The sequence below is a fragment of the Trachinotus anak genome, unplaced genomic scaffold (assembly GCF_046630095.1).
Source record: "Trachinotus anak isolate AG129_WGS33_773 ecotype Australia unplaced genomic scaffold, CSIRO_AGI_Tana_v1 ptg000014l, whole genome shotgun sequence".
NCBI classification, from domain to species: Eukaryota; Metazoa; Chordata; class Actinopteri; order Carangiformes; family Carangidae; genus Trachinotus; species Trachinotus anak.
This window is the reverse complement of record NW_027273865.1, coordinates 7516317-7528905: the sequence shown is the minus strand read 5'-3', so window position 1 is coordinate 7528905 and position 12589 is coordinate 7516317. Positions and strand designations below refer to the sequence as shown.

At 43.5% G+C, this 12589-nt stretch overlaps 1 protein-coding gene across 5 annotated transcripts in view; it reads left to right on the top strand.

Annotated features, from left to right (window-relative positions):
- The window catches only part of fndc3a (fibronectin type III domain containing 3A), a 47733-nt gene that overhangs the window by 21103 nt on the left and 14041 nt on the right, over positions 1 to 12589 (top strand). For 4 of the 5 annotated variants that reach the window (XM_071495918.1, XM_071495917.1, XM_071495919.1 and 1 more), the window contains 11 exons: positions 5890 to 5966; positions 6070 to 6316; positions 6420 to 6719; positions 8141 to 8199; positions 9281 to 9447; positions 9564 to 9623; positions 9718 to 9856; positions 10582 to 10635; positions 10760 to 10884; positions 11125 to 11299; positions 11865 to 11951. In XM_071495918.1, the coding sequence (XP_071352019.1) occupies positions 5890 to 5966; positions 6070 to 6316; positions 6420 to 6719; positions 8141 to 8199; positions 9281 to 9447; positions 9564 to 9623; positions 9718 to 9856; positions 10582 to 10635; positions 10760 to 10884; positions 11125 to 11299; positions 11865 to 11951 (1490 nt within the window). Of the gene's footprint in view, positions 1 to 4652; positions 4732 to 5889; positions 5967 to 6069; positions 6317 to 6419; positions 6720 to 8140; positions 8200 to 9280; positions 9448 to 9563; positions 9624 to 9717; positions 9857 to 10581; positions 10636 to 10759; positions 10885 to 11124; positions 11300 to 11864; positions 11952 to 12589 lie in introns of those variants that run through there. The other variant, XM_071495920.1, reaches the window with a different exon arrangement.

Here is a 12589-nt window from a genome sequence, read left to right as displayed (position 1 = left end):
GGGGTTGCGGATCCATGCGGAAGCCTTGAAATATCAGGAATTCAGAAGTTTGCTAAAACCTAAAAAAAAAATGTTCTAATTAAATCGTACCATTGTTTACTGTCCAGCTTCCTCCCTCTGGCTCTGGTTCGCACACTGATCAACAGAGACTGCCCTTTCCCTCTTTCTTCCTCTTGCCTCCCCTCCTCTATCTGCCTGGATGGGTGGCGTTTGGATGCTGACAGGCATGTTTGTGGAGTGGCACCCTGGCCGTGGTTCCTGTAATCTACTAATTGCAAATCATTGCAAATTACTACCCTCTTAATTGATGGAAGATCTTTCCTGCATGCTCAAAAAAAAGTGCCACGCCATGCAAAAAGAGAGAACCATTTGCCACAGTGTCATCACTAAAAATTAAGTTGAGGGTTTTAATGTAATTGCAGTTGTTATTATTATTTTTTTTTTTGTTTGTTTTATTGACAGTTCACCTCTTTGCCTTGCTTGGTTGTAATAATTAACTCCTACCAGTTAATGTGCTTCCCTTCCTTTGCCCATCCTCTCTATTTGTGGATGAAGACAGTTTATTAGCTGTGATTAATAATCAAGCCCGCTCCATCTTTATAGGCTCACATTTAATCATGTTACCATTGAGAGCTTATTGAGAGCTCCCATATGAAACCACACTGTCTCTTTCTACCTGTCTCACTCTTGCCCTCTCCGACACTGTGTGCCCGTCTTGATTTTTTTTTTTTTTTTTTTAAAACGCCCTCGTCTTAACCCAGCCAGCGTCTCTCTCGCCTGTCTTCTCTGCTTCTCTTTATTCTCCGGATCTAATTGAGGGTTCATTTGTACATCCGATTAAACCTGACAGTTTTGCTTGGATTGTTGCCCTTATTTCAGAGCCACGTCTGCCAAGTTTCCTCTGTTTGCTCTGAGCCTCGAAGACCTGTGCGAAGTCCCACTTGAGTTTCTTTGTTATGATCTCTATCCATTTTCAGAGGAGACAGGTGGGTGTTCAAAGTGGCCTTATCACCCCTTTGCACATCTGTGTATGTATGTGCGTGGACATGCGTTCTGGCCTTTAATAAGTTCTCTCCCTCTGCTTTTTCACCCAACCTCAACAGTTATCCTCGTCTCCCTATCACAACCTCCAGCTGCACCGGTTAAGGCCATGTCAGCCTGCCACAGGAAGCAGGGAGGTGAATACGGCTTATGTGATGTTGACAGGAGATGATGGTGCTCCCAAAGTGTTGCCTAGCCTCTGTTTACACAGCCAGAATGGGCAGCTTGTTTGTGGCTATTCTTGGCCCAGTGGCAGCCTGCCGTTTTGTGGAGGAGGACTGATGTTTTTCCCGTGGCTGCTTCCTCTGGAAGGCTGGCACTCTACAGCCACGTCAGCACAACTGATGCTCCAGTTGACTCAGGGGAGGGGAGGGGGGGGATGTGGCCTTTTCTATCTGATCTCTGTCAGCACTCGTGCGTCAGTCTGATGTAAAAGAGTGGGTGTCCCCCCCTTCTCTTCTCTCCCTTTCTCTCTCTTTCTCACTCCCTTAGATGTGTGTGGCTCCCTCGTCCCACCTCCCCTCACCCTATGCTTTCTGCTGGTCCTCTTCTCCCCTGCGCTCTCCCAAGTCGGTACACACAAAGCCTTTCACTCTAAATGGACAAACAATGGCATACAGACCGCTAATGTGATTCATTAGGTTTCCTGTTAGTCAGCATCAGCGGCTCTAACTGGAATTGCCTTCATCAGTCGTCACACAGGTGCGCAGCAGCTCCTGGCATAAACATAAAATAATTCATCAGCCTTAAAAGTGAGTGGAGTTAACGGTACACACTTTGAACTCCCACTCAAACGATGTTGAAATCTGAAATCAATGGGGGCTGAGCCAGGGTGGCTGCTTTCATTCAGGTTGAGCTTTCCCATGCTCCCTGGATTGAGATTTTTGTCCTTGCACACAAGGTGCTGGAGGACAAAAAAGGTAGGGAAATGACTCACTTCCTATCCCTCTGCTGGCTCTTTGCCCTTTTGCTTTCAGGATATGAGCCCTACTTGCTATCTGTCTTGTCAAGTGAAGTTTATTAGCAGGTAGAATAAAGTGGTAAGTTCCCAATGATTTTCACACCTACAGAAAGTAATAAATTGCGAACACTGTCTGCCATTAGATTGTAACAATTGGTGAGTAAGTTTGAAGAAGAGTGCATCTTCTATCCCACAGTAGACATTAACTTGAGTGCTCCGATGACAGTTTTGACAAATAACTCCCTGGCTAATGTATTTTGAAATGTACACATAGTTTTTATGTGTTTTTAAATGTGATCCGGTTTTAATATCTAATCCGGGGGTGGCTTGCGGGCTACCAGTAGCTCAACCAAAGGTTCAGAGAATATAGTCTGTGCAAATCCTGGATGAACTTTAAGCAACACAACTTCACTCAGTAACTCAACTCCAAATGCAACTAAATCACATACACAAACAGAACGGACAGAACCACCCCTTTTCAACATCAAATAATTATTTGTCAGTTGTCAGTCAAATGAGTTGCGCTGTCAAGTTTGTTCACATCAGATATGCCGTAGGCGACATGCAGCGATAGCAACACTTCTGGATGGCAGAGCAGTTATAAACTAAGCTTTTCCAAGAAACAGGAAACATGTTGTCATGGATGAAGGGAGCTAAGCTGTGGGCTTCATGTTAAGCCCTGTTTATTGTATTTTTTTTAGCCCATGTTTGTTTACATTTTGGAAAATGAAGTGTCCTGAATTAGCTATTTAAAGTTCCTGTTTGTTATGTACCTTTGGATGTACTGGCAACTGTCATTGGATTACTGTCTAAGGAGCTTTGTCAGTTTTAGATGTTCTTGGTACAGAATGTGAGTTTTGGATATTGGATATATCTTGTGTGATATGTGAATAAATGTAAGCAGTAATATAAGACACGAGGAGCTCTCATCCCCTTTTTATTTTGTCAAAGTAGTTCTTTCATTCAATTGATGCTATTTTTTGAAAAACTGAAAAGATAGTATAATGGTAACTTTACTGGTTCTTACAAATACATTACATTATAATGACAGAACATCAGATCAAATATTTCATCTGTATTTCCTTCAAGTCATCTCTGTCAAACTAATTCACTTATTCACCAATGGCAACCACTGAGCCACGAATCTAGGAAATGATAAATTGTGGACATTTAGCTCAATAATGGCTTTGTTTGTATGAAACCATGAAGTGAGCAGCGGCTTGAATAATGGCATTTGGTGCCTACCTGGGAGACTAATACTATATTTCCTGTAGCTCCTTCACAATAAAATCCTTATTGGTGGAAAATTTTAATATTATACAACAGACGTAAGCAGTGTTCCGTTTACGTCAGCGGTAACTCAACACAGTTGGTACATTTTTGATAGGATAACAGCACGGTGGCTGAAAGTAACAACAGGAATGCGAGAGTGGAGGAAAACTGCAAACCACAGATACTCCTACATTACACAAGAGGTACAAAAATACTTAGCAAAACAAGATGACTCGACTGAGAGTGGAAAGTGGCATCGTTTAGCCTGACAGTATTGGTGGTCAAGATAGTTACGCCCTGGTGTGAGGCCGCTGTCAAACCATATGGTCGTGGCAGTTAAAGCATGGTACGCTGGGCCAGTGGGATAAGGCCATAATATGCAATATTTTGCTCAGTGCTTGACAGCATTAAAGCAAATAAAGAAATCCAGGTTTTAACATGACAAATAAATATCATGGCATATTCATCAGCTGACAAAGGGTTGCTTGCCCCTCCAATAATAATGTCATGTTAAAAGACTCTATGTCCAATATTATATTTATGCAAGAGCTGATTTTTTGGGTTTTTTTTATTGTTGTATCTGACCCAACCTCCAGTACTGGGGGCAAACCATAATAAAAAATTTGATCAAAAAAAGAATTCCAGGTTTTGATTTGAGTGCAGTACATCACAACTTTAACTACAAAAGCAGCTGGAGCTATACTGCCTTGCAAACATAGCTTGTCCAGTCCAGCAGTAAATTCTGGGCCAGAGTCATTTTGTGTTGAGGTGTGCACTCAGCTGTTAGTTTATTACACCTAGAGAAAATGAATGCAGTCTAATCCACCAGCGCTTCAATAAATCCTCCCTTCATGGAGGTTACAAAGCAAGTGTTTTAGGAAGGTGTTGATTCAACTATATGATCATTCTGAAGCTTGTAGTTTATGTTGCTGTGAAAGGAACTGTGTAACCCTGAGAGGTGTTTCTGATACTTAGTCCACCTTAATGTAATAAAATTGGGGGTGGACAAAATTTTAAATGGGGTTTAATATTTGGATCTCTCAGTCTAACACAATACAGGACAACAGCACCATAAACATCAACCTCCAGAAAGATCATAAAGTTGAATCAACAAAGTTTCTACAATAACTCAACTTTATAACCTCAACAGAGGTGCAATTTAATGCAAGGCTATTGAGACTGCATTAGTTTTAGCTAGGTGTACATAACAAACTGGTAGCTGTCCATATATCAACACTCACTTACTGTAACTCTCCACTGAGAGGAGGACCCTGGACTTTAGCACCTGAAGGGGTGGTGCCAGGGGTTAGAAGTGGGAGGTTTCAACATATCACCACACAGGCCAGCCTCTGTAGACGTGGGCCCATTATGGCTGGTCATTTAGAAGAGCTGCCTCTCTGCTTCCGCCAGCCCTGACAAAATGAAGGAAAACTCTTCCTCAGACAGGCTGCTGGGAGGTCAGTGTGTGTTGTGGATCTTTTTTTTGCTCTCCTGCATGACATCTGGTGTTGGGGCCCTAGTGTTGATGTCTTAGGTTTGTAAGAAGAGAAATGTGCGAATATGCAAACTTGGCACAGAGGTCCCTCTCTCTTTCGCTCTCCCAAGCTTTCTGCTGAGCTGTCAGTTCTCTGAGCTGAGCTAAGCCGCTGCACTGGCCCTTACAACAGACGACGCAGGAAACTTTGTCGTTTCTCAGCACTTTTGTAAAGTGGTCCTCTTGCATTTGCCAGTATTTAAAAAAATGCATTTCTCTGCCTTTTCTTACTCATAGATATTAAAAAAATAAGTAGTCATAAAAAATGCAGCTGGATGATGAGATTCCCTCCCTGCAGAGACAATATTTTAGGGCCAAGTCTCATATGCCATAGGTGGCAAATGGGAGGAGTTATTACCGTTGTCTTGGTTACAGAAGTAAAAGTCGATTTATGATCTGGGTAGAAGGTTTAAGGTGACTGACAGTCACTGTCATGGCTTGGAAGGACAGTACAATAATACAAAAGATGCGCAATTGCACTTAAATAAATCTCTTTAATTAAAAAGTCAAAAGTTCTGTCAGATGACTGTGCACATAAAAACATAATGAGAGAAATCAATGTTAAATGAAGAAGTGTAGTTGTTTATAATTCTGCACATTTGGGATTCTGGATCAATTCATCAGCTATTATGTGGTGTTTTCATATGGTCCGAATTTGCTACAGTTCTGGTTTGTGCATCTGGCTGTCATCTTCTCCATAGCAACAGCCACTGAGGCTCCTGGGTACTTTACTGTTCAGAGTCAGCTGCTACACCAAACTGACGGAAAAGCTTTAACATAAAACTTCTTGCAGCAGTTATTACTACTAATGTTGAGCCACATTTAGGTTATCATATATAAAAAAAAAAACTCAGTTGATGTTAATGCGTGTGCGTGTGTGTGTGTGTGTGAGTGAGACATTTGTTGGCGTATGAAAACATTTTTTAGCTGTTGAGCTCAGGCGAGAGCTTGAATGAATGTGGTCAGAGTGGGGCTGAAATTTCAGTGCACTACTGTATTACTCTCTTACACATTACCCACAGATGAAATGGCTGTTTGCACTGAGGGAAAGCGTTTGATCCTGCTTCTTCCTTCTCCACAGGTCCTGCTCAGGTTCCCATGATGTCTCCAAATGGTTCAGTGCCTCCAATCTATGTGCCTCCTGGATACGTTTCACAGGTATTCATTCTGCACTCTGTCCACTCCAGTGTCTCTGATCGGCATCTTGTCGAACTTGGAGCAGCTTTGATGTATTTGCTTTCTGTGCTTTTTTTCCTCTTAGATCATAGAGGAGAACGGAGTGCGGCGGGTTCTGGTTTTACCTCAGCAACCAGAGTTCCACCCAGGGGGGCACTCCCCTCTCCACCACCCTCCACCTCCACCCCACGCCCACCTGCCTGCCTTCATCCCACACCCTGCCATGATGCCCCCGCCACCCCACCTGTACACAGGCATGGCGGGGGGCGTGGGCGACATGAGTTCTCAGTACATCTCCCAGTACCATCCGGCCCATATCTACTCAGAGCAGGGTGAGTCGGAGCTAGCGGTGTAACCTGTTGGCCATTTCCGGCCTGCTTCTCTGGCTGTTTGCGTCAGCACAAACTCAAGAGCATCGCCTTTTCGTTCCCTCAGTCTCTGCAGATTCTCACACCCAACATGGACGCCCGCCGTTTGTCCACAGAGACGACAGAACAAGCAAAACATACGAGCGTCTGCAGAAGAAACTGAAGGAGCGTCAGGGAGGCGGAGGAGGAGGGCAGGTGAAGGATAGCCCTCCCCTTTCGCCACAGAAGACTTGCAGTAGCCCCCCGACGGTGGACATTCACAATGGCGTCGGAGGGAAAGGGCTGGAGGCGGAGCAGGCGCAGCTGAGCCAAGCGGTGGCCGGCCCTGACAAGCAGGCAGGCAGGGGGAAAAATGGAGAGTCGGGAGGTAAGGAGGGGAAAAGGTGGAGGTTTGTCAAAATTTACAGTTGGGCTGACACGCAGCAGTTTCCGGATGTGAGGAGCGCGCTGTGTTGTGTTTAGGTGCTGAGAATAGAGCCTCATTAGCTGCAGCAGCTGGTGGCAGTGAGGGATCAGCAACACGGCCGACATTACTCTTGATTACATGAACTCTGACTGCTCATTAATCATGGAGTTTAACACTGCTCCTTGGTGACACCAGTGCATAATTAAGGAATTACTGTAAATTTTGAAAGTGAAGGAAAAAATAATTTCACCTTATGACCTCATGAAAATTGCAGGAATCTAAGAACACTGAAATATGAGCAATCTACTTTAACACATAATGGGGTGTTTAATTTAAAAAAAAAAAAAAAAAAAACACCAATCATTTTATTAAAGGGGGGCAGCAAGCATACGAAGGCTGATAGTGAGTAAACAAACTTTGAAATGTCCATGAGTGAGGCTGCACCCCATTTCTGTTAGCCACAATGCACTGGATTCAGGTCTATTGAGGCTAATGTCCTAACGGTGAATTTATACAGAAATTTCACATCTTTTGAAATTGAAAAGCTGCCACTAAAACATTAGATAGGTGATCTTTATTTTTGTGCTGTGGCCAGAGGCATTATGTTTTCAGTTTGCATGTCCATCTGTTCCATTCTCATGAACATGATGTCTCAGTAGCCTTGAGGGAATTCAAATTTGGTACAAACATTCACTTGGACTCGAGGATGAACTGATTCTGGTGGTCAAAGGTCAAAGGTCAAGGTCACTGTGACTTCACAAAACATGTTTTTGGCTACAGCTCAAAAATTAATCTGCTAATTATGACAGAATTTCACAAATGTCACAAACACTTCTTTGGCCATTATTCAGCGCTGTAACTCAGGAACAGAAGATCATGACCATATTTCACATTTGGTCAGATACTGAACCGGTGATACTAATCTCGGGTGCCCAGCTTGCAGCTGTGGTGACTCTATAGATCATTTGTGCTGCTGGGTTGAAAATGTGTGTGATGCATATATGAGTCTGGACAAACTTGCGTCTAAACTGCAGCTGGACCAGGTGTGAGAGGTGGAGCCACATGAGTCATTGCACTGTAGATGCACTGAAATTCAGTATAATGTCAGTGTTAGTTCAGCTTGCAAAAAGTAGTTATACCATGTCACATATTGCATAGATGGTGCCTTACTGTCCAGGAAGCAGACAGATATGATAAGTCAGATATTACAGTGCACACAAAGTCCAGCAGAAACAACTGCAGGCAGAGAATAAGTCAGTATTACTTTCAACCGGCTCGTTGTTTGTTACACACCTTAATTAATTATTAACTCTCAGTTTTGTCATCATTTCATAAAGATGGTGCTGTTTTCTGTCCATATTTACCTTGGTTTCTCTCCTCAGAGCTGGATGAGGAAGCTCAGGCCCTGCAAGCACTATTGAGCACCATCAGTAAACCAGTGGTTAGTATTCACTTCTGCTGTCTCTCTTTTTTTTTTTTTCCTTATCTAATTTATACAATTTGCATGATTTTATGTGACTCTATTAGCGCTGTGTTCATGAAAACTTGTAATGATGCAAATGTGTTGCGTCATTAAACATTCTATTAACATCCATGATGAATTCTTGCTGACATCTTGCTAATGGAGTCAGACCTGCTGACTAGCATCCATGTGGGGATTTGTATTCCCAAATGTGCCACTAAACAACTGTGCTTGCAGCTATTAAACGGTTTGAGCTTTGCTTTAAAAGGAGGACTGAATTTTAACTTAACAGTTACAAATCCATCACGTCTTCATTGTACTGTGCTTGGTGGCACAATTATTTGAATCCCAAAATATAAGATTACACATTAGATTTAGGATTAAAATCTCAGGTGTTTATTCTTTGAAATAATCCCAGTTTAATGGCGCCAGGTTCACAGCAGCATTATAGATATACGACAAGGGGAACTGCTGTTTTACCAGCAGCTGGTTGGGAATCAGTAGAACTAGAAATAGAATTTCCTTGACCTCATATAAAATGGGATTTGTCACACACACACTGTCGCTAAGCTCCTTGTAAAACTAGCAAAACAAGTCTATCGGAGAGAAGATGGATACAGTTAAGAGAGGGTGTCTAATACAGGAGAGGTTCATCTTCAGTGGACAGTTTTTTTTTTTTTTTTACTGGTTTGTGAAAGGACGGGGAATCGAACTGTGGGAAGTAAAGTGGTAAGGCCGCAGCTCCTCCCTTCTCACCAGGGCAGAGGGGGGAACTGCAGACTTGACCTGATTGAGTTCTTCCACACATGAATCCCCCTAACAGTGTAGCTCACGCTATTTTTAAACCTCCTCAGAACAGAAAGAAAAATCCTTTACCCAAAGTGGCCTCAGTTTGAATGACCCTCTTTGGACTTGGGTTTAAGGTAGTAAGATTCAGAAAAGTGACTGTGTCATGAGATTTGGCAGCTCGGGTGGGTAGAGGAAGAAAAGCTTTCTTTTCATGTCCATGTTTGATGATGTTATGAAGACCTGAGATTGACCCATGAAACTTTCATGATAGGTGTCAGACATCCAGGCCAGAGGAGTGGTGGTGAGCTGGAGTGCGCCCACCAGGCCAGAGAGTGAAAGCAGCAGTGTGGAGGAGGAGTGCAGCCCCCCGGAGCCCCTCAGCTACGAGGTCTCCATCTCATTCAGCGGCAAAGATGGGAAGTACAAGAGCATGTACTGGTGAGCACAAGCAGCAAGATGCCATGAGGCTCAACACCAACTGTTGGTGGAGATTTTAACATAGACATTTATTTTAAACAACACTCAGGGATGTGTTTTTTTTCCCTTTGATGCAGTGGGGAAGAACTAAGTGCTACTTTAGAAGACCTTCGACCAGCAACGGACTATCACGTCAGGTTGGCATAACCCACCGACTGCTTTTGTTTTGACCACAGTGTTAATGCACAGAGGAACATCTTTTTTGTAACTACTTTGTTCTCCTTTCCTCAGGGTCCAGGCCATGTGTAACTGTTTACAGGGAAGCCCGTCGGAGGCTGTGAGCTTCACCACTTTAAGCTGTGAGCCGGATCCTCCCAATCCTCCCAGGAAGGCCAGCGGGACCAAGAACACACTCGTACTCCAGTGGAAGGTAAAAAAAAAAATGATTGATGGAGTTATGGATTTAGGGCAGAGGTGAGGAGCAAGTGGCAACAGCATCTGTGTGACAGAAATAAAAGATTTACTACATGAAACCTACCTTGGCACAACAGTTAATTTAGTTGTAAGTGGTAACTATAACATATTTAATACAGGTGTAAAACCCTTAAACCAGCTGGGAGAAGGAGAAAAAGTGATTCAGAAACAGCCCCCCCCTCCTCCCGCCACCATCCTCATCCTTCCTCAACAACTGCTGCTGAGATCCCCTTCAGTGTGGAGCTTTATCTCCTGTGGCTTCATTAAAGTTGCTCAATTGCTTGCAATAAAACATAGTGGTTTCACAGATCATCTCCCAGGTGTGGGTGTAAATGTGCGACACATGCTCAGCAAACACTGAATTAATGACACCTTTAAAAAGTTTGCACATTTGGATGCACCTTATTTGTCATTGGTAGTGCTACAGATCGCATCTTTGTAGTTGCCGGCAGTTGCAGGAAGTGTTTAGTATTAGATTTGGAATGAAACATTGGTGGCACTTGAGTCATCAAAAAAAACTTCCTGCATTTATTTCACCATGTTTCCTGCCTCAGTATGCATCCGTTTTAAAGGTCAAAACAAATCAATAACTGGGAATTGGTGCATATATTATTAAAATGTGTAGTTATGTATTTATCTGAATGAAATATAATAATCAAACGATGTATGCTTTATTCACAGGCTCCATGTGACAACGGTTCCAAAATCCAAAACTACATTCTTCAATGGGATGAGGTCTTTTTTTTTTTTTATTTATCCTGAAAGAAATGTCAAACATTGCACCACACGCTCATGTTTTATGTGCAGGTGAGATTTCTTAACGACTTGTTCTCAAAACTGAAAACCTTGCTCTGTGCAGGGGAAGGGCACTGGAGTTTATGAACAGTGCTACTACGGACCTCAGAAGCAGTACAGAGTGACCAAGCTTTCACCAGCTTCAAGATACTCCTTCCGCCTCGCAGCCAAAAATGACATGGGCGTAAGGTAGGCGTCTCGACATGCTCGACTATTTCCTGGATGGCGCCCTCCCCGTTGTCCGTTTTTATGTCACTGTTTCCTCCATTCGCTGTCTCCATCCGTGTGCGCACGTGTCTCTCAATCTGTCTCTCGTGTCTCTTTCTCCCATCCTCTCCCATCCTCTGTCTCTCTCTCTCTTTCTCTCTCTCTCTCTCTCTCTCTCTCTCTCTCTCTCTCTCTCTCTCTCTCTCTCTCTGTCCTCCCCAGCGAGTTCAGTGAAGTGGTGGACCTGTTCACCTCATGCAGTGTGCCATTGCCACCCTTCCCTCCAGAGTTGGAGATGGCGGGGGTGACCTGGCTGTGTCTGAAGTGGCAGAGACCCACTAGTTCTCCAAAGGAGGATGACATCTACTATATTTTGGAGATGGAGGAGGAAGGCTCGGTATGTCTCTCTTAGTCTTTTTTTTTTTTTTTTTTTTTTTTTTTTAAATTTAAGCTGAAACATGAATGACTCAGCAATATCTGCATCAACTTCTGCATATTGTTTCCCCTCTATGTAAAGTGCTTGCTGCAGTTGGAAGGCCAGTACTCCTTAGAAGCCAGTGCTGCCAAGTGCATCTCTTTGACAGACAGCATTAAATACGACAGCATTAACAAAGCACACTTACACTTTTCACAGTTATAATCAATGAACGATAGACATCCATTTTCCTGATTGATATGCATCCTGTCACGGCTACTCAGAAGGAAAAATCAAATTCACATCTTATTTTGTGCGATGCACTTAATGGGACATGTATAGCTCCTGTCGCCTCTGCCTGCACCACCTCAAGCAGCTAGCTGCAGACAGCGGGCCTGCCAGGAGAAACACAAAAAAATTCCTTTATCTGCCTGTAGCTGTTTGTCTCCTGCAGACTGCTTTGTTTTCTGTGCCACAATGGTTGTCTTGTAAGTCATTGCTCACCTGGTTGTTTCCTTTCTCCCTTTGTCATTTGTCTGTGTCCCAGGGATATGGCTTCCAGCCAAGCTACGACGGCGATGAGCTCTCCTGCACCGTCAGGAATCTCCACAGGAGTACCAAATACAAGTTTAGGGTATGTTTGCCGTCAAAGATGGTGATCCATGGGTTTAATTTGGGCCGCAGCAGAGTGTATATGTGTGTGTGGGGGGGGGTGGGGGGGACAGGCTTTAGGCGGGGAGGCTGCAGAGGCCCACAGTGGCCCTATGACTCATCTGTTTGCAGGATTCTGCCAGCAGGGCGGTGGGCAACTGACAGCATAAACAGGAGGGACTCCACAGCTCAACACATGTGGGGCTCCAGTGAGAAACTAGTCAAGCAAAGCGTCTAAGCCACAGTGGCTTTTTTGGCTGACAGTAACATGACCGTGTTACAGGCAGACGAGTGTGTTTCTCCCACCCTCTCTCTCTCATTTCCTGCCTCTTCTCTGCTAAGACCTGACTGTTGACTGTTTATTAAATGACTCTGATGAATGACAAATGACCGTTGCAAGAAAGACACATGATCCTCGTAATAATAAGCAGATAATAAGTGGCACTCCAGTGAGATGAGCGGGCATTGAACAGTGACAAACTATCTACAGTAAATTGAAGTCTGTGTTGCATCTGCATGTGAATTTTTAAAGGCAGGGTCAGTGTAAAATGCCTGAATTTGTTGGAGACGGAATCAAATCATTATATTTGTATTTAATTTTCTTTTTTTTCTTTTTTTTTT